Genomic DNA, 22,377 nt, shown 5'->3' on the forward strand with positions numbered 1-22,377 from the left:
TCATCTGTACAAAAAACAAGTGTAAATATTACCAACTTGTAAATGGTCCACATACCCCATGTTTCGGAAAGAACCAGACCCACCTACCTTCATGGTTATCGGTGGTTTTATGGTAAGCCCAAAGGCCCCTGATGTGGGTTCTATTTCCGTCCTTGATTTGGAGAGTAGGACTGCTGGGGTACGTGAATCCCATATTTTTCCTGAGGACCGGTTTTGGGCCTTGGCCTAAAAGACCTGTGCCCAGCTTTCAAGCTGCCACCAGCTTCAGTGAACCGCATCCTGCCGATGGAGGCGTGGGATGTGTTGTCGTCGACACCTTGACAGCTTTTGTCTCCTCATCCCAGTCTTACCTGTTTGGACAGGTTTTCTGTGAAGAGAAAATTTGGCGCTGGATATTGCTGGCCTTACATGAGCCTGCAAATTGGAATTTAAGGCAGGTCTGATTGCGTTCTATGTTCATTTTGAAGTGTGCCTTGCACATCAAGATCAGGCCAGTAATCTTTTAAATTTGTTGGAGTTTCATTTCCTGGGTTTTCATGCCGCCACCAATATCACCCCAGATAGCGCTGTTCACTGCCGGCACTTTCAGGAACAATTTTCAGGTGCATGGTATCTCACAGCCGGCACCTGTTCCTGTAATGATGTGACGTGAGGTAGCTGCTGCTCCGCGAGGGGAACTCTGGCCCCTCCGGGTTTTCTGCCAATGGCTGGAAGCCAACTCTTCCAGCAGGAACTCCTTCGTTTGCGAGGATATCGTAACCCTTGTTGCCATGACATAAATGTCTGGAACCTCACGCATGTACTCCAGTATGTTCCCCGGACATACTTCCAAGTTTGGAGTCAGTTACCAACTGACCCCTCGCACTCACCTTCACAGAGAGGGAGATTTGTAACCCTGAAAGAGGTGCTGCCGCAGGCCCTCGAGGAGACCTGCGCTGATATGGCTCCTCCATGGACCATATGAGGATGGAGCATTACCTTAGGGGGATGAATGCCCTGCAGACGCTATCCAAGCTCCATCTGGGTAAAAAACGTCCAAAGAAGTACCCATGTCGAAGGGAACCCTCCTGGCCTGACTTCCCAATCTAGGCCTTTCAGACTCCGTTTGGCTGTTCCCCTCTGCGGGCTGCCGGAGTCTGAAGTCGCCGCCGGCTACCCGCACTTCCGCGGTCCGTAACCGTGCCTTCCCACGGTCCCCGTAGCCAAGGTTCCACCGAGCCGGGTTCCCCGCGGTCTTCCCATGGTCCCCGTAGCCAAGGTTCCACCGAGCCGGGTTCCCAAGGTCTTTCCACGGTCCCCGAAGTCGGGTTCCGCGGTCCCCGCAGCTGGGCTTCCCCCGAGCCGAGTATCCCCGCGGTTTCCGCAGCTGGGCTTTTAAGGCCTCTCTACAAACAAATAGCTCACAGGTATGAAGGCGTTAGCAGCTCAGAACACATTATGATTAGAAGAATGAGCAGAGGGCATGTATAGCTGATAGAAGAAGAGAGAGGGGAGGGAGAGCTGTCAGCAGGAAGGCACTCCAATTAGAGTGTACGGCATCAGAGAACAGTTCGCCATCTGTACCTCAGCAAGCAAAAACATGAGACATTTGCACTTCCATATGGCCATTTTCACTAAAATCTGTCATCTATTGGAGCTGCATCTTCAAAGCACCTTGGGATTGTTTTGCCAGCAGCTATTGGTGAATGAAGCAGTGAACAATTGTACAACTAGCTCCTTCCAACTGGAGATCATAGTTTGCTATGTAGAATGGACTTCACCTGTGTCCTCCAGAGAACTGACTACATTTCATTCTATTGTTGCCAAAGATCTTCAAATGGAAGAGGAAGTGAAGACACAACCTAGATGGGTCCTTTCTCCCATAGATCTTGGATTATGACAATCTATAAATAAATTTGAATGCAGTTGCAGTACTACAACCCAAATTCTCAATTCACCAACCATTCTACACCTCACCTGACCATCCCAGCATCCACATAATCATAGTGTTGAAATTAGAATGACACTACAAATAAATGTTCAAAATTTATGAATGAATCATGTGATATTCCATACAGCAGTCAACTAATAATCCTTGCAAACTGCTTAGAAACATATAGAAACATAGAAAATAGGTGCAGGAGGCCATTCGGCCCTTCGAGCCAGCACCGCCATTCATTGCGATCATGGCTTATTGTGTAGTTGCTGTGTACCCTATGTATCAACACATCACACATCCATGACTATGGGAAGGCTGCCAACATCCAATATAGGATGACACTAGGTAGCAGTAGACCTTTATTCCCGCTGATCACGCCATCTTGGATTTGATAAATGCGTTCAGGGCTTGCTGACCGGCCGGCAAGGGCACGAATGTTATTGAAAGGGCAAATACATTCTTCCTTGGAGAGGACAGCCAATCGGTGCCACGTAAAACGTTTGCCTTTCTTCTAAAAACCTTTGTCTAGCTTCACTGCTGCTTGCACTTCAGTGGATATCACACATCGGATGTCATGATTTCACAAGAGTATGCGAACAGATGTCCATCACTTTCACCCTCAAAAGGATACACAAAGTCTTTGCCAAGCTAAATCTGGAGTTCTTCACACGCTTTGATAATGAATGCAGATTCCCAATGCATGGGGAGTTTTATTTCACGTCCGTTATCATTTCACTTTAACCTCTTCCACTGAAGTCCTCATTGGAATAGCAGCCTTGACATCCAGTAAACTTGCTGTTAATTCCCTCTGTTCTTGCTACAGCCACTCGTGCATGGCAATTTGCTTCCCTCCATGTTATCATCCAAATTTTGTGCAACATCTGAATATATTTGTAATAGTATCTGAGCACATAGCCACCATATATGTGAAATTGAATAACAGGGAGAGAAATATAGAGAAGGAGCAGAAATAGGTCCTCCATCCCACTTTTTTACCTATCTCCAAAAATCCCATTTGGCCACATATTAGGATGGTATCCTTCTACGCCTTGCTTATATAAATCTGTCTAAATGCCTTTTAAAGTGCAGTATTTGTAACTGATTCCACCACCTCTTCTGGCAGCATGTTCCAACTATCAATCACTCTACGTGTTAAGAAATGTAAATCTTAGATCACCTTTAAAACAGCTGCTTCTCGCCTTAAACCTATGGCCTATTTTTGAGACCTCTACCACGGGGAAACATTTTTTTGATCATCTACCTTACCATCTACCTCTTATCTTATACACTTTCATCAGGTATATTTCAATATTTGTGGTTAGTAAACCAGTGGAGCATATGTATTAAGAGGAAAGTGGCAAGTAAGAAGGAAGATTTTGTTTGACAATATCATCACCTTCAGTGGTTGTAGCGCTGCTGGCAGTTAAGCCTAGAGTTAGGATATGTAGGATACACCTGTTGCCCCTTTCTCCTACCACATCTAGTCCCGTACCAACTTCTTCAGAGGATGAATACTGTGCAATGCGTTTAGATGATTGTTGCTATCTGATTTAAAGTTGTATGCAAGTCTGGAGAGGTGCGGGTGAAGTTTCCAACAGAGCTTGGTGTGTCATGCTGCAGTGCTGTATATTTTTAGACATCTCTTGATTGGTGGAGATTGTAGGTAGATGCATTATAAGGGTAATAGTGCATTTTATTAATGCATATAGGCTAGTTTTAATTGTGTCAAGACCATGTAATCAGACTCCTGTTGATGCATGCAGTTGTACTTGCTCTTTGAAGACCCTGCCCCCCCCCCCCCCCCCCCCCCCACCTGACTCAAAAGACAGCATACCAATTTAAAGAAGGCTCCTTTTAGAGTCAATTTTGATTGTTGATTACCAAGTCAGTAAAGAACTTTGTCAACCTGTTCATTATGGGTAAGCCCCCCCCCCCAACTAGCCATCCTAACTTGAATTCAAAGCTTTGTTTAAATTAGGAGTACCTTAATATAGTGATTAAGGACCTAAAATATAAACAGAAATGTCAGAAACAGTCTAACAAATCTATTGTAAGAGAATTATTTTACACTTCAAAAAGAAACCATTCATCAGTGCTGGGAGAGAGAACACATCAATTGTAAATTGAAGAAAAGAAAGGGTAGGACAAAAGAAATATGCCTGATAGATTGAGGCCAGGATTAAAGTAATAAACTGTTAATGAAGACTTTCAGTTGAAAGGTTAATACTGGCGGGGTTGAATAGAGAGAAAAAACCAAGAAGCATAAAGCTGCAAAATATGAATTGAAACTGTTGGGAATCACCAACAAAAATAATCGCAGAACCAAAAGGATAGAAACTGAATAACTCTTGCAGAGAGTCTTTTCCTTCCATAATTAAGTTACAATAGAAGATCCCCAACAGGATTTCATAACTTTCCGGATTTAACTAAAATTATAAACAATTTTTATTTTCACACAGTCTGTAACTTTCCATCATATTAAAATATATAAATCACAATAGTTATTTATTATTTGTAAGTACTACTAGAACTGATAAAGTTTTATTGAATGGATAACCTCTGGAATTTAGAAGGGTGAGAGGTTATCTTATTGAAACATATAAGATTATTAAGGGTTTGGACACGCTAGATGCAGGAAACATGTTCCCGATGTTGGGGGAGTCCAGAACCAGGGACCGCAGTTTAAGAATAAGTGGCAAGCCATTTAGAACGGAGATGAGGAAATATTTTTTCACACAGAGAGTTGTAAGTCTGTGGAATTCTCTGCCTGCTTCTCTGGATGCTTTCAAGAGAGAGTTAGACAGGGCTCTTAAAGACAGCGGAGTCAAGGGATATGGGGAGAAGGCAGGAGCGGGGTACTGATTGTGGATGATCAGCCATGATCACATTCAATGGCGGTGCTGGCTCGAAGGGCCGAATGGCCTACTCCTGCACCTATTGTTTATTGACCTTTGGTAATCTTTTGTTTCTAGTTAATCCAGTTTAGTATACAGAAATTGAGCTAGAAAATTATCACTAAAATAATTGGCAAATTAAAGTGAATTTGTGGAATCCCAGCCCTTGAAACTTCTAGTAACAACTGATACAGTTTTATTGCAACAGTGACTGCAGGAGTGGGTTTCATCATTTCAACCTATCCATTTCTGACTCCACACTTTTCATCCTGTTTCTTGTAGTCACTGAACAAGAGACTAAAGTTCCCAAGAAAACCATCATCATGTAAGTGCTGAGTTTCTTCATTAATGCTTTGTATAAGCTTGTCCATCTCATCCAATGCTTGATTACATTGTGCCAAACATACATATAATCCAGTGTTTTCCTGTGCATGTTAGCGTTTGACATAATTATAGTTTTGTTTCTGAACAATTTCTAGAAGTGTCATGAAGGCAATGTTTATCATGGATTTTTTTTGTTAAATTGATGTTTTGGAGAAGATTAATTTGTTTAGTACTGTTGATTGTACTTGCCTTCAAGCTCTTGCCATGTGATTTCAAAATGCAACTTCTATTGCATTTATGATCACATTTGAGACAAATGCTCAGAGCTGGATGCACCTATAGACAGGTTGTTTTGGATAACCATTTTGAATGTTTAATGACCACCAAATTTATAATTGGAATATAAAACTGATATTTTTAGTACACATAACTCCTTAGTCATGCACATCATTTGTCTGCTGCATAATTAGGAAAGATATATTAAATTAAAAATCTGCAATTGATATTGTCTTCCATGATTTAAATGATATATTAACAACCTAATCAGTTAATTGAACATTATACTGTCTCAAATTTAATCAAGAAACAGATGTCTTTTAGCAAATTTATAATGCGTGCACCAATCCTTAGTTCTTAAGAGCGATTAATAGAATGATTCAACCTGTATGTCAGCAAATGAAGACTGGAAACTAAATAAAACAATTTCTGTATTCATTGCAAAAAATAGTTTCACATTCTAATTCAATGTCATGCTTCATATGATTATAGATTCATTCACAAGACATTTCTGAATTGTCTTCTGAGTGTATTAACTGTAGTATCCTATTATAACCAAACAACTTTTACAGTCAGCTACACAGGTTAAAGTATCACATATTGTCAAAAGGTAGTGGGGTCTTGAGGTCTTTTGTGATCTCTATATATTCTTAAACATTCTTCCTTTAACTTCCTGTTTTTTGTGTTAACTGTATTTAAATGAAAGATATTAAATTTGTGGACTTTCACCATTTACAGCCAAACCAGAAATACAGTGTATGTTCCAGTCATACACGAGTTAGTTCACAGCTTGAGAATCTGTTCATACAAGCATTTTGTGTCTCCTGGCCACTGAATACAGCTACATTAAGGGGATATACCACTTCAAAATCTTTTTTTGTGTGGCACCTGGTATATATTATTTTAAAAACAAAGTATCTTCTTTAAACAGCAAGGTTCATTAACAACCATAAATGTAATTTACTGGAATGAATAATAGTAACCACTGATTTCAACATATGTGTGATTTAAGCTAAAATATGCATGGCAAAACTTACAATAAAAAAGATGTAGATATGAAAACAAAGCACTGATTATAAATAGTTTATTCTTTAACATTGTAGGAGTGGAAAGGCATGATCTTAACTGTGTTGCCTCTAATTAACACTTCATATTGTCTTGCTCACCAACTAATCAGAAATTTACCTGCTTCAGAGTTGATGATGCATTTTGTACAATGTGGACAATGGGATCCTTTTGATGTTTGAACATTTATATACTCTTTTCATGACTAGTGAGGAGACTATAACAACAGTAGTCAAGAGCCCAAAAGTTAAACGACGCAGTTCTTCAAGTATATCCCCTGCAAGAAGATCAAGACCACATGAAATGGAACCAGAAGTGTTATTCTCAACTAGACCCAAGGCACCTCCTACCAAATTTCAGACAGAACCCAGAGAAGCCCCCATGAAAATGCCATCTGTTCCTGAAGTTATGATCACAGAGCCAGATGAACAAGGTGCAACTTCAAGACATATTCTTGTAGAAACTAAGGTAGAACAAAGACCTAAATGGATTGAAGTTGAAGAAGTAGTTGAATTTAGAGTTAGAAAAAGTGCAAAACCTGAAAGGAAAAGATCAGTCTCCCCTTCTACCCGTACCTTATCGGAGCAAAGACAAATGAGCTATAGAACCTCAAGTCCAAGGCCCAAACGACCTTTTAAAGTTGACCCTAACTTAAACAACTCAAATAATAACTTGGTAGAACAAATGCAGCCCTCCCTTTCAGAAGAAAACCTAACAAGTGTTGATATTCTGACCTCTGTATGTGAACCTGAGATTATCACAGACTTTGAACAAGTCACACCAGAAGATATCAATCCTGACCCTACATTTGACCACTTCGCTGATGTTGGTCCTGAAACGTCTGCTCATGCAGGGAATGAATATGATATTCAGCCAAGTGAAACTGAGGGTCAGTGCAAATCAACCATACTGGAAATAGAAACGCCACTTCTTGCACACATAGGTGAAACAATCATGTTAAGTTTTGAGACGCCTGGACCCATGGATAATGAACAGCTATCCCTTGAACAAATGTCTGATACTAAAGCAGCATCTCCTATGGCAATTGTGGATCTTCCACTAGATATTTCTGATGATAAATTAGAGGATTTCAAACCAGAGCATGAAGAAGATATTGACACGGAAAATGAAGATATTATTATTGATGAACCCCCTGAACTGAGTAGTGATGACCTAATGAATAGAGACACCAAGATTTTGACTCATAATGGCAAGCTACTAACATTAGAAGACCTTGAAGACTACATTCCTGCTCAAGGGGAAACCTACAAGTGTGAAGATATAGTTGACCAAGATTATCCATCAGCTGCTTGTTCCAATGAACCATGTGAAATTTCTGTTCTACAGGCCGAAATAAATGAACCGACAATAGGCAAACCAGTTTTACTTAATGTCGGGAGACCAGTTGCTCCTAACTTAAAGCCAAGTTATTTGCATCAGTTCGGCGATCAGCGGCCTGGAGGGATGTTCATGTCATCATCTCGAGTAACAGAAATGCATTCAATGGGGCCGTCAAATTTGTCAGTACATGTCAGTGGATCATGTACTGAATCGGTCGTTCATTCCTCAACAACAGAGAAGAAAACACCATTTGAATTAAAAACATCTTTTTGTACTGAAGTACAATGTTCTGTGGACAGTGGACAACCAAGCTTTAAGACTGAAGTTTCTACAAGAACTCTCAACTATGGAGAAACTGTTACATTACATATCAATAAGAAAGACCCACTCGAGGAACCTAACAAAAACAAACACGATAAACTTAACAATTAATCTTATGATGAGGGAACATCTAAGCTAGTTTATGATAAAATATAGCAATGAAAATGTAATTAAGCATTTCTAGTCTTAGGAGAGAACATTGAGAAAAAGGTAATCTCGTAGAGTTTATGCACCATAACCCTTAACCCTAACCATTCCACATAAAAGTAATCACATACTTAAAACTATTGAGCTTACAATAAACTTAAATGTTATTAATTACTCACAGTTCTTCATTAAATATTTAAAGTTTCATGGTAAAAATCACTCAAACGTTCTCTCTTTAGTTGGGTTTTATGAGCATTGAATAAAGACCAGTCAATTCAACACTTTCACTCAATTTCAATAAACATCTCTGGGACTTCTTGGTATTCTGCCATTAATCAGATTTGAAGTCCACAGAAAAAGACACTCAAAGAATTATGAACTATTTGTGGATTTTCAAAGGAAAATCTAACTGAATGGTTCTGGATGTCAAACCAAACATTGGATTATTTTATTGTGGCAAGCTAGGTATATGTTTTGTGGATTTAACAGACTTTTTTGCTGACAGTAACAGATCATCTTTTGTTGTCTGTTGTGGAGTAAGTGGTAATTTAGCACGGAAAGAGACTGTTAGCTTGAAGAACCTAAATTTGTACTTTTGCATCAATTTCATCACAATTCTACTGTAAAGATACTCCTCTCATGAGAGGATTATGGGTCTAACAGGAGAATTTCACGTAATGCAATCAATTTTATTCTAACATTACTGAAACTGTGAGCAAGGCATACACATATTTCCTGAAATGACTTGCTATTGAACATACAGTTAATATGAAATTTGACTTCTCAGGAAGGAGCAATAAGGGGAAACCAATCATCAGAGTATAAATATAAAAAAGTTATGATAATAAATGTGGAATAGCATGGTTTAGCTTAACATTGAATATCCTTATACTTGTCCTACAGTCGCTAACTTTGAGTCTTTGGAGAGATCAGAACCTCAGACTGTTTTACAAAGTTAATGGCATTATAGATGGCAACATATATTTCTGAAACTAATTCTAAGCTTTGTAACTTTATTATTTTACCTGACCTACTTTAGAGGCGGGGAGTGTGTCATTGATCCTTATGGATGTTAACATGTTATATCCACAATATAATCTGAAAGAAACAGAACTTTTTTTGAAACATGCATATATTTGACAAAAGAATAATGGATTTCTTGATTCAATGTATGTTATTTTGTGATAACTCTTCAAAAGGCAAATTAAATATTGAACATGACTATAAACAATAGGTTATGACTTTGGAGGAGAGCTGCAAGACTACTTTTAATATGTTGGCTGTTTTTTTAAACCATATGCTTGCAGTTAATTAATTAATTTTGTCATATTCAGAAAGTGACATTAAAATTTCCAAAATTTAAATACATCTTAATTCATTTGAAAATTGATATTTTAAGTATATCAGAGAAAGAGTAAAATGAGTTGTTGCTACATTTACTACTATAAGACATTATGTTCAAGGTTTATTCACTAATACCTATTCTTTTTATTTTATTCTTACTATGAAATAACAACTGAATCTAGTAAAATTTTACTAACTTCACCAGACATGTAGAATTTATTTTTAAGTGGAAAGTTCAAACTGACTTTATAATCTCTTCCAGCAATGCAAGTTAAGGGCAGGATATGTAGGACTTTTCAATGTGTGTGTATTTTCTCCATGCTGTGAACAGTTAAAACTTGTGTGGCGTGTATTAACACAGTTACGTATCGATGAGCCGCAAAAACACCTGTAACTTTAATGAATAATATAACATCTTTAAAAAGATCAACCTACAGATGAGAAGCTGCAGCATTCAGAGTGCTATGTGAAACTTTGCATGGTTAAGTTTGCATATCTTGAATCCAGATTACATAAAAAATCATAAGTATTTCAAATAAACAGTTGTAGAACCATGACAGTAATGCATTTTCAAAAGCAAAGTTGTGCAATATACATTAACTTTGACGCACTTGTGCCTTCAAATATATTTTGGGTAATGTATCTTGTACAGTCTGCGTTCTAACAAGAGCATAAAATGTTTGAAGCATTCTTGTATGTTTTGTAAGCAGGTAATTTTTTTAGATATATATAGAACATAAAAAAGTGTGTCTCCTGACTTCTGTGTGTTACTTTTGAACCCCTAATAAAATGTAATTTCTGCAGTAAGTTTGCATTTGTTAACTTTTGATTTTTCGCATTGTCAGAAAGTGACAAAATATACTACACTGGATGAAATTGGTCATTGAACATGCAATGAAATTGAAACTAACATTTTCTCATTATCTGAGTCTCACTTGAATTTGAGTAGGTCTTTCAGATCTTTATTAATAATACAGAAACCCCACATTGAAGGGAATCATTAATGACATTCTCTATTTTCATTGGAGAACCATTCTCAATGTGAAGATGGGCTTACAAATAAAAGATACTGATTGTTATTCTAACTCTGGGGAGTTCTCTTCTCAAGTTTGGCTCCTGAATCACACCATGTGAATTATAACTATTAATACACTTCAATGGAAAGTAGGTGTAGTATAACTTGATTAAAGGAAAAAACACTACTGATTCGGGAGAGTGTCACTGCAAACTTAGATAGGACATCTTGGGGTGCTCATTCAGGGAGATAATATGGGTAGAGTTCAGGAAATAAGAAACGTATAATTACTATAATGGAGCTACACTTTTGGCATTACAGTAGCCAGGAAGGTTTGGAGGAACAACTATGTAGATAGATTATGGAAAGATGCAAAAACCACAGGGACGACTTACATTTCACCAATATTGACTGGGACAACCTTAATGCCAGAGGATTATAGAGGGCAGATATTGTGAGGTGCATCGAGGAAGGTTTTATCCACAATAGGGATAATTTAACTATCAATTAATCTAACCATCAACCTTAAGGAACTGCAGAAAACCAGAATGCACTGGAGAAACCTATGTGATTACAGGGAGATGATGCAAACTTCACTCGTATGTCCCTAGAGTTCAGGATTAAAGGTTGGGTTCCTGGAGTTGCAAGGCACCAGCGCTACGTGCTGCATCTCTGGAAAGTGGCTTCCAGTTTATTATTCCAGATCGTAATGAGCATTTTAAACGAATAATTCATCCAGGAAATTCCCAATCTTGTCCAAACATGTAGGTGAAAAATCTGCGGGGAGTTAGGAAGTGTCTTACTTCCCACACCATATCAAATTCTGTCTAGTTGTTATATCCACAGTGATTGTGCAGTTAAGTTTCTGGTCAATTGGGACTTGGTGGTGATTATCACTGTGATAGTAATGCTATTAAATGTCATGAGTTGCGGGGTTGCTTGGTTGTAGTTGCATAGACATTGTTATTGAAGATTGCTCATTGCCTCTAATCAACCCAAGTGTGTGAATACTTTCCATTTCATGCTCCCCAAGAGCACAATCCCAGTACTGTCACTGTGCTACCATTCCCTGCATCCCCTGATGAAGTTCACCTCTGTTGCATCTTGCATCGGTGTAATATAAATTATTAATCAGAAAATTGCCACTCACTAAGACAGGATTCTTCTAATTTAACCTTCACCTTAACTGCATTTGTTCCTTTTTACTGCAAAGGCACACTCTGATCTGATGACTAGCAGGAAATTGTGGAAATAAATGCTTCCATCGGCCTTCACACTGTATTGAAATAAAGAGTTTTGCCATTACATGGGAGGAGCAGCAGATTTCATTTCAAATGGGTCCACAAATTTTGACTGCTGACAACTTTGAGGAAACCTTGTCTCATGTCCTTAATCAATGTTGACATTTTCATAATAGATGGTTTCTTACTACAAGAGGGATACTGCTTATATTTAATAATTTAGCAAGATATAGCTACAGATGAAGTAATTAAATCACAATTCTGAAGTTTAATTAGTAAAATGTTTATCCACAGATTTTAATAGTATAAACTAGAATCGTAGAATGTTATTATTCCATGGCTTCTCATTCCTGAATGTGCATAAGCATTATGCTTCATTATGTTCAGCTCAGATGTTGTGGATTGTAGGGCCTGTTCCCATGCTATCTTATATGTTAGTTTGGTAAAATTATCAGTTGCTTACATTGTAGAATTTGATATTTGCTTTTTACCCTTTAATAAATATTTGCATTTATGGAGCCGTTATATAAACAAGTTTCTCATCCAATTTACAGTATGACTAAGAGGGAAGAATAACATGCAATATTTGAACAGATGAAAAGCATAATAATTTGGTCATCCTATAGCACCTCAGCATTTATCAAGAAATAAAATGATGTGAAAATGATAGATAGATAGGAATTTCAGAAAGGTGGTCACATCAAAACTCTGTCAGAAAGATGGTGAAGACAGGTGGTGCAGGATTCTCATGTCGCTCTTCCCCTATAAAATAAGTACACTACTTTGGACACTATTGGGGGTTGGTGGGTGGCCTATCAGGAGGAAATGTTGTACAGCAGGGTAAAGCAAAGTCCAGGCAAACAATCGTATTAGGGGCACTGACAGGCATTTCTATGGCCAAGAGTGAGACTCCTGGTCCGAGAACCGGACCAGTGCTGCTACAGCGGCGGCGTACCGCTGGAGTCACCGCGGAGTGGGCGATGCCTACCTAGGTCGCCGTTTGGAGCTCCGGAGCGTTGGGCCGCTGCTCCAACATCGTGGAGCTCTGGTGCAGAGAGCTTCCAACGCGGGCGGCGCTTAACAACATCGGGGAGTCCTGGGGCGCCTTGCAGAGGGCCGCCAGCAGCAGTCTCCACACGGCGTGGCCTGCGGACTTTGGAAGTATCACCCACGGGAGCGGTCCTGGACATCGGGCCGCCCGTAGCTGCAACTGCGGAGGGCTTGGGGAGGCCCTGACCACGAGGAACAGTGGAGGAAGAGACTGACTTTGGTGCCTTCCCGCACAGTGGGAAACTTTGATTCTGCTGTGTGGGGATGTTTTATGTTAAATTCTATAGTGTGTGTTCTTTATACCCTTTCTGGCTTAATCCCTCCCTTCACCACCTCCAGTTTAAATTCCAGTTGGAATATTTTGGAGGACCCAAGAACCAAGAATGGCATTTGCCTCCCTGGTATCAGGGTCAAGGATATCTCGGAGCATGTACAACATTTTTAAAGGGGAAAGTGAACACCCAGAGGTCATAGTTCATGATATAGGCAGGAAGAAAGACAAGGTAATACAATGAGAATTTAAGGAGTTAGGCAAAAAGTTAAAAAATCAGGACCTCTGGTATTGCAATCTCAGGAATACTCCTTGTATCACATGTTATGAGGCAAGAAATGGGAAAATAGTATGAATAGTAGTAATAGTTAAATGCGTAACAAAGGAGCTGGTGCAGGAGGGAGAGCTTCGGGTACAATTTACGAGAGTTTAAACTAACTGGGTGGGGTGGATGGAACCCGAGCGGTAGGCTAGCAAGTGGAGGAATTGAAGAGAAGGTAGAGGTTTGGTCAGGCAAATTTGAAAGGAAGGAGAGGCAGAGCCAGGTTAATAAGCGAGTTCAGTATTCTGACTGCACATGCCCAGGTCAAAGGTTACTCTGCATAACCATTGCTGGAAGCAGTGGAGCTGTGTACATATAGACCTTAATTTAATCCGTTTTTTTCCAGCTTTGATTCTTCTAGGTAAGAAAATACTGCTTTCAAACTATGAATTAGTATTTATTGTTCCTTTGTTAAAAACTAAGATTATTTTGACGTTTTTATTGCTTTATGCTTCAGTGAGTGAGCGTGCTGCTGCTTGAGATCTGGGTCCGTGGTCGGGGTTGGGCCTCCGGCATTGTGGGCGCTGTTGAGTTGCTGCTGGGCCAATCCTGTCCCCTTCCGGGTGTCCAGTCCCTGTCCGGGGGCGGCCGGAGGTGTCAGGCCGGGCTTGCAGCCAGCACGAGGGGGAGGCGCTGGCTCCGGCTCTGCTCTGGCCAGGGACCGTCGTCGGCAGCGCTTACGGGGCCGGGGAGCCGGGTTCGATCCTGGCTGCAGACAAGGCGTGCGCTCTCCCCTGTCTCCCACTCTCATCTGCCCTCCCTCTCTGTTACACCCCACTCTCCCACTACCTGTTCTTTTGGGGGGATGAGGAGTTGATCATTTATGGGAGACTCTCTGGAATCGAGAATTTCATTGCTCATTCGTATTCATAGATGAGGCTGAAGAATTCCATTGCCTTGAAATTAGCAAAATAGTGAAATTTGACTCGGAAACTATCACCGTTGTGTTCCAGTCTGGAATACATTAATTTTCCTATAATGTAACCACACGACACTCCCGTTTTTCAGATTAAATATATTATTACACATAAATTATGAATAAAGATAAGAATTTATACACAGTTTCTTCAGCCAGCGCTCCGTTTGCTTTTTCTTTATGGCGAATGACCTATGACAAATCTCATGATTCCTTGCGTTTTTCTGTAAGCAGAACTCGCTTATTAGGATGGTGGGTTTGATGTGCAAGGTGTATTACGGATAAAGCAAAATCGGTCGGACGGGTACCTCGTTCCACTGACCTTTTGTTCAAATCGAGTATAAAGTACGTATATAACAACCATTACCTTACCTTCATCACTCTTTAAAAACTCAATCAAGTTTGTAGGACATGACCTGCCATCCAAAGCAAAATGACTAATAAATCTATGCTATGCATAGGCTTTTACCAAGAGGAAGTACATGGATCATAGTGGGATTATGGAGGTGGTTATGCTAATGTTCTAGGGCATATTGATATCAAGAAGAATGAGCTGCTGAGTCTTTTGATGTGAAAATAAATAAATCCCCCGGGCCTATCTAGGATCTAACCCAGGTTATTGAGAGAGGAGTTTCCAGGGCCCTTGATAGAAATATTTGAATCCTCTGGTCACAGGTGAGCTTCGAGAGGACTGGATAGTAACCATAGGGACAAGACAAATTTATAAGACAGTAAGCCTTGCATCAACGGTGGGAAATTATAAGAGAAGGTTCTTGGGGATAGACGTTACTTGCATTTGGAAGCGCACTCTGTGGGGTGGTGCAGTGGTAGATTTTCTGCCTCACACCGCCAGAGACCCAGGTTTGATCCTGACTACCAGTGCGATCTGTACACAGTTTGTACAGCGTGATCGCATGAGTTTTCTCTGGGTGCTTCGGTTTCCTCCCACATTCCAAAGACGTGCGGGTTTGTAGGTTAATTGGCTTCTGTAAAATTGTCCTTAGTGTGTGTGTAGGTTAGTGCTAGTGTATGGGTTGATCGGAGGTCGGCGTTCACTCTGTGAGCTGAAGGGCCAGTTTCCACGCTGCATTCCTAAAGTCTAAAGTAAAGCCATAGATTTATTGGGCATAGTCAGCATACTTTTGTGTAATCGTACAAACTTGATTGAGTCTATTGAAGAGGTGACGTAGATGAATGATGACAGTAGGGCAGTGAACCCGAGTAAAGCTTTCGACAATGGTACTATAACCTGGAAGATTAAGGCATATCTGATCCATGGAGACTTGGAAGATAGGATTCAAAATTGGCTCCACAAGGATAGTCAGCATGATTTTATTTGTGGGAGATGTGTCTCAAGAATCTGATTTCGTTTTTTGAAGAAATAACCAAGAAGGTTGCTGTGGGAAGGGTTGTAAACATAGTCTCCATAAACTTAGCAAGGCTTTTAATAAGGTTATGCATAAGGTCATAAGTGATAGGAGCAGAATCAGGCCATTCAGCCCATCAAGTCTAAATAGGTTGTATCGTCAAAAGTGGCGATCATTATCAAGAATTACACCAGGATCTCCATCAGCTGGGCAAGTGAGCTGGGGAATGGCCAATGGAGTTTAATTCAGTTAAGTGTGAGATGCTATATTTTGGGAAGTCTAATCAGGGCAGGCCCTTCACAGTGAACAGTGAGGCCAAGAGGAACGTTGTAAGCGGAGGAATCCAGGAGTACAAGTACATGGTTCCCTGAAAGTGGCATCGCAGGTAGATAGAGTGGAGAAGAAGACTTTCGGCATATTGGCCTTCATCAGTCGGAATTGAGTATAAAGGTTGGGATGTTACGTTACAGTTGTACAAGATGTTGGTGAGGCGCACTTGGAGTATTGTGTTCAGGTTTGGTCACCATGCTATGAAAAGATGCCATTCATCTGGAAGTGCAGCGAAGATTTATGAGGATGTTACCTGAGCTAATAGGGAGAGGTTAGGCTAGGGCAGGCTGGGTCTTTGTTACTTAGAGGGTTGAAGTCTCGGAGGTAATTTTATTGGGATGTATATCATGAGAGGAATAGATAGAGTGAATGAACATTCTTTGTTCAAGGAGAAAGGAATCAAGAACTAGGGGGCATACATTTGAGGTGAGAGAGAAAAGATTTAATAGGAGCCTGAGGTGCAACTTTTTCAGATAGAGGGTAGTGGATGTACGGAATATTTGCCTACATAGTCACGGTTTTGATATGAAAGTCAGGAAGTCACATTGCAATTGTGTAAAACTTTGGTTAGGCCACATCTGGAGTACTGTGTGCATTTCTGGTCACAACATCACAGGAAGAAAGTGGAGGCCTTGGATATAGTACAGAGGAGGTTCACCAGGTTGTTGCCTTGTTTATAGAGTATTAACTATAAGGAGATGTTGGACAAACTTACATTGGCAAAGGATAGATTGTCAAGTTATTTCCCAGGTTGGAAACATCAAATATTAGGGGGCACATTTTTAGGGTGAGAGGGGAAATGTATAAAAGAGAATTTCAGGCAAGTTTTTTCTTTACACAGCGTGGTAGGTGCCTGGAAAGCGCTGCGAGGGGAAGTTGTGGAAGCAAAGCTGATAACATTTAAGTGGCATTTAAACGGGCACGTGTATAACATGAATGGAGAGACATCGACCATTGGCAGACAGATGGGAATAGTTTGAAGTTACATCACAGTCAACACAGACATTATGGGCTGAAAGCCCTCTGCTATCTATATTTTATGTTAGACTGGGACTTGCCTGATCTCATTCTTAATTCTACAAAATTATACTGCATTATTGTGTCTGTTTAGTACCTAAGGCGAAGGGAAGTGCAGTGGTTCCATTTCAAAAATACTCTATAAGCACATGCCTGTGGTATATTCATTTCATAACATAATAGTCTCTTTACGTTTTGTATGGAAACAAAAAATGTTATCACACTTCAAGAAATTGAAGAACAATAAAATTAGTTGCTAATAAAATTAGCAAGCAAAAAGGACAGTTTCCAAAATAGCAGCAATTGAAAGGTCTCTGAGGATCAATTTCAGTAGTGCAACTTTTGAATGTCAAACTCTTGCTTCTGTGGTATTCATTGTGCTATCCATTTGCAGAAAGTGTTTCTAACATAGCAATGGAAGGTCTTGAAGTTGGAGTCAGAAGGGTGACTGAAATACGAACACCGAGTTTAGGGTACAGGATCCAAAGAAGCAGAGCTAAAAAAGAGTGAGTACTAAGTTTCCTGATTGTCCCATATCCTTTGTGAAGTTTGCATTAATAAAGGATGTAAAGACAGGTGCTAAAATATCCAGCCTTTATTGATGTATTGTAGATCAAAATCTTACGGCAAATATCCACAGATTAACGTCTCACTGCAGTTGTCCACAAATATCCATGTCTTTGATTCTTTCTTAGTTACAAATGACTTGATTTAGGAAATATGACTTTCTGCAAATTCTCCCATAAATGTTTATGGCATTTTAAAGCTAGTAATAATATTAAACTGTTTCGTGATATTCATTAATGATTTTATATATAGCATATATCTGATTAATTTAACAATGGGCAGTATCAGAGTGATTATCTAATAAAATGAAGAATTATTGCAAGTGTACTTATAGTGTTATTATTATAGGTTACTACAGAAAACAGATGTTTCCGATTTACAGAAAAGTCACCTTGTGGTCATTTCCCAGAAAATGAAATCTTATTTAACTCTGGAACTGCCTGTAACCTCCTCAGTTGAAACCAGATCCCTTTTTATCTTAAAGTTGTTTCTTTGCCCTTTTTGCACTTGCAGTGTGCTTACAGTGTAGACACACTAGACCAGTCCTTCGTAAACTATTTCAATGTCATTCACCCTTGAGTCTTGATCACAAAATTTCATTCACCCTCGACTAAATTTTCTTATGTTTTTTGGTAATTTTCGTCTTATTCTCCCTTGTGTATAATTTATATATAATTTATTTTGTCACATGAGCAAAAAACATAAATTAACTCATTTCTTAACTGTTTATTTTATTCAACTTTTTGAGCATCCTAAAAATATGTAAAGAAAATTAAGAGTGCAAAAAAAAAGTTTAATTACCACTGGAGTTGGAAAATCATTCTATTAGAATGATAAAAAAAACATTCCAACGTCTAAACGCTACTGGGCTTCATCCCCATCCAACCCTTTTAGGCTTTGATTACTGCTGTTTTTTTCTTGGAAAACTAGCTCAAAAAACCATGGTGTATGTGATTTAATATATTGGTATCCAACTAATATAATTTTTTATAACTCTCCCTAACGAAAGCTCACAATACCCTACCAAATATCAACTTTGGTAGCTAAATTGCTCCACAAAGTAAAGTTACAGTTCAACATTTGCCTATGGTGATCCCCCAATGTTGCCATTTATAAATTGATGATCCCACTAGCTCATCTGGTCTTCCCTAAATGTTATATTACGGTAAATTTGGGAAATATCCTTCTACTTTGAAATTAGGAAACCATAGGTACAGAAAAAACCCCATCAAATTTCCAGCTCCACTGCCATTAAAACTAATCAGAGCTTACTAACTTACTTACTTACTCACTTTAATGGCAATGCCTTTTTTAAGTACAGAACAAAATATATAAATATCTGAATAAATTAAGTAATTCACCCTTCATTCACCCCTCTAGTTTAATTCACCCCAAAATACTTTCATTCGCCCTTGGGTGAACCATTCATCTGTTTAAGAAGCACTGTCCTAGACAATTGTGTCATATTTACATTCACTGCCAATCATAGAGCAAAGAGCAAAGACCAAGTAGGCAAATTATCACAGGCCATGAAAGAGAAATCCACTCCTTTCAAAAATTAGAAATGTTCAGTATCTTTATTTCTACTGATCGAAGTGACTATACACAGGACAAATGGTCAACTTAGGGAAACGAATATACTCAAGAAACTGTAGATGCTGGAAACTCGTGCAAAACACAAAGTACTGGAGTAACAGCGGATCTGGCAGTATCTGTGGAGAAAATAGATAAGTAATTTCTCGATTCGGGCCTCTCCCTCAGACTGATAGTAAGGGAAATAAGATAATCGATCAGTCTGAAGAAGGGTTTCGGCCCGAAACATCGCCTATTTCCTTCGCTCCATAGATGCTGCGGCACCTGCTGAGTTTTTCCAGCATTTTTGTGTTACCTTCGATCTTCCAGCATATGCAGTTCCTTCTTGAACACAAATAAGATAATTGATTGGTTGTTCTGTTTAGTTACAGCAGTTGATAAATTCCAATCAGCAATTATTAAGTGGCATTGAATCATACAGCACCAATCATTTGGCCCAATTCATCAATACCAACCAAGATGCCTAAACTAAGCTCGAACCATTTGGCTTATATCCATCGAAACCTTTACATTTACCCGTCCCAGTGTCTTTTAAATGTTGTTATAGTACCTTCCTCAACTACCTTGTCTGGCAGTTTGTTCCATATACCCACCCATATACTAAGTAAAAAAAGATGTCTCTCAGATTTGTATTAAATCTTGCCCCTTTCAGTTTAAACATCAGTCCTCTTGTTTACGATTCTCCACCCTGGGTAAAAGACTACTCTGGGTGAGTAGTATTTAGGACCATCCTAAGACTGCAAAACTTGCTTGATGGACATACTTTATGGACATCTCAGAGGTTTTTTTTTTAATTGAATTACGTTTGAGCAACTTAACAAGGATTGGATCTGAGAGGCAGGAGAACAGGAAACTGGCAGTGGAAGATGACGAGAGGCCAAACAAATATGAGATGAGAAACTGTCAGCAAATGCAAGTGAGAGACTATTATAGAAATAGTGCAGGTAGCAGTATGTAGACAATTAAAGAAAGGGACTCATTTGAGTAACTGCTTTCATGAGGGATGTGATTTAAATGCCTCAGTGTTTTAATGCATTGAAATGTATCGTATCATATTATTATCTTAAAATGAACATTGTTTCTGGTTGTTCCTTCAGAAGTCAAGAAGCACATTGGTCAGAGTTCAGAAGTCCAAGTATAAATCATAAACCAAGGAGAAAATCTGTAACATTCTCAAATGTCATCTCAAACGATAAAAGTAAAACATCTCCATCAGCTGAAATATATAGTTTGCACATGGGCAATGGAAGAGATGGTGAAGAGAAGGACAAACCTGCCTGTTCAAATAAAGAAGAAACAATAGTGATCTCAGAAATGAAAGAAGCTGTTCATTTTCCGACTGGACATGAAAACCAAGAAGTGGAGATCACTTTAAATAAATGTGCAGATTCTGTGCTGGCACGTGTGGCTGTGCCACAAGATAATTGGGAAGTGACAGAGAGATTTCATTTTGCAGAACAGATGAAGCCAATTGAACTTGATATACCTATTAAATCAGATACCCCAGACTTGCAAACCATTTGGGACCAAGGCAGCACTGCTGATATTCAGACCAAGCCTCTGAAAGGTTAGTCACTTTACTGGTTAGTGCACGGGATGCTAAACTTTGAAGCAAAAGATTTTAAATGTTAACCAAAAAGATAAATTAGAACATAGAACAGCACAGCATGGGAACAGGCCCTGCACCCCACGATGCCAATGCTAACTATGATGCCTTTCCAAACTAATCCTTTCTGCCTGCACATGGACTGTATCCTTTACTTCCCGAGGGACTATTCATTTGTCTGTCTAAATGCCATTTAAACGTTACTGTTATTTCTGCTTCTGTGTCCACCCCACCCCACCCTTATTTCTTTGAGTAAAATAAACTTGACTTGCACATCTTTACAATTTCCCCCTCTTGGTATTGATTCTCACCCTAAAGTTATACCCTCTAGTATTTGACATTTCCACCCTGGGAAAAGGTTCTTATAAAAGTTATCTGTGCCTCTCATAATTATATGTCAGATCTCCCCTCAGCCTCTGACGCTCCACACAATCAAAAGTTGTCCTCTCATAATTAAGTGGATGCACATGCCATATAAATTGTGCCAGATGTATATGGCCCATTACAGGTGCAGACGATGAATTGGTTTGCACTTTCTTACTTTTGATTTTCATAAATATAATTTTTTTCCAATACAGATCTGCAGAATGAGAACATTCAAAATGTTACCATGAAGAGACTACGTGAAATACGGTTCAGCCCAACCACTTTCAAGCGAATAAATCTTTCAGCTAGTGATCTATCAGAGCAACATTTTTTTTCAAGGTAACCTACTACAGGAGTTACATTTTGAAACAAAAGGTGTTGCAAGTGGTCACCCTTTAAACAAATGTATTAATTTGCTCTTATCAAAACTTTAAAGTTGTGTCCACCTTGTATGAATGTGAAAAAATATTTGTGGTTATAAGCATAACACAGAAGTCATGTCAAAAAACATGATTAGTCAGTTTAAAAGCTGGTTTATTCTTGAAGTTTTTACTTTTATTTGCAAGGTATCATAGTAAACTTTTGTCAAATAGAAGTCAAGTTGAGTTTATTGTCATATTCATAAGTATGGTGAGATACAGCTATAATGAAAGATTTTGTTTGCAGCAACATCACAGGCACATAAACTCAGACAATACACAAAAACGAGAGTGCAAAATTATAATTAGAAAAAAAAAACAAGTCCATGGTGATCCATTGTCAAGGTAGGTTTAGGGTTGATTCACGAACCCGATAGCTGTAGAAATGTAGCTGTCCCCAAAACTGTGGAATTGAGACTTCAGGTCAATGGTATAAGTGAGAAGAGGGCATGGCCCAAGAAAGGTCCGATCAGGAGCGCTGATTCAGGACAAATCAACCGAGTATAATGGTATATGGACACACTGATCTGTTTTGTAGTCAATGCCTACTATGTTCTGTTGTGCTGAAGCAAAGCAAGAATTTCATTGTCCTATCAGGGACACATGACAATAAACTAACTTGAATTTGAGATGTTAATGCCCTGGAGTTTTGAAGCTTCTAACTCTC

General features: G+C 39.2%; 2 protein-coding genes across 2 annotated transcripts in view; both read left to right on the forward strand.

The window, feature by feature from the left end:
- The window catches only part of LOC129706003 (obscurin-like), a 395,075-nt gene that overhangs the window by 313,678 nt on the left and 59,020 nt on the right, over positions 1 to 22,377 (forward strand). Inside the window, 5 exon segments of the mRNA XM_055649977.1 lie at positions 5,095 to 5,137; positions 6,687 to 8,249; positions 19,972 to 20,028; positions 20,417 to 20,886; positions 21,504 to 21,630. Coding sequence (XP_055505952.1) covers positions 5,095 to 5,137; positions 6,687 to 8,249; positions 19,972 to 20,028; positions 20,417 to 20,886; positions 21,504 to 21,630 — 2,260 coding nt within the window.
- LOC129714214 (uncharacterized) lies at positions 16,086 to 21,772 on the forward strand. Its single transcript, XM_055663744.1, has 3 exons — positions 16,086 to 17,665; positions 20,417 to 20,886; positions 21,504 to 21,772. The coding sequence occupies exons 1-3, from the start codon at positions 17,574 to 17,576 to the stop codon at positions 21,632 to 21,634; spliced, it is 693 nt and encodes a 230-aa protein (XP_055519719.1). The 5' UTR covers positions 16,086 to 17,573; the 3' UTR covers positions 21,635 to 21,772.

The sequence above is a fragment of the Leucoraja erinacea genome, chromosome 2, assembly GCF_028641065.1.
Source record: "Leucoraja erinacea ecotype New England chromosome 2, Leri_hhj_1, whole genome shotgun sequence".
In the NCBI taxonomy this organism is placed as follows: Eukaryota; Metazoa; Chordata; class Chondrichthyes; order Rajiformes; family Rajidae; genus Leucoraja; species Leucoraja erinaceus.

Excerpts from the sequence above, each read along its gene's own strand:
- LOC129714214 (XM_055663744.1), top strand. The coding sequence starts at position 17,574 with ATGGAAGGTCTTGAAGTTGGAGTCAGAAGGGTGACTGAAATACGAACA. Across the intron at positions 17,666-20,416 it reads AGAAGCAGAGCTAAAAAAGA|AAGTCAAGAAGCACATTGGT; the intron begins GTGAGTACTAAG and ends TTGTTCCTTCAG. Across the intron at positions 20,887-21,503 it reads TCAGACCAAGCCTCTGAAAG|ATCTGCAGAATGAGAACATT; the intron begins GTTAGTCACTTT and ends TTTCCAATACAG.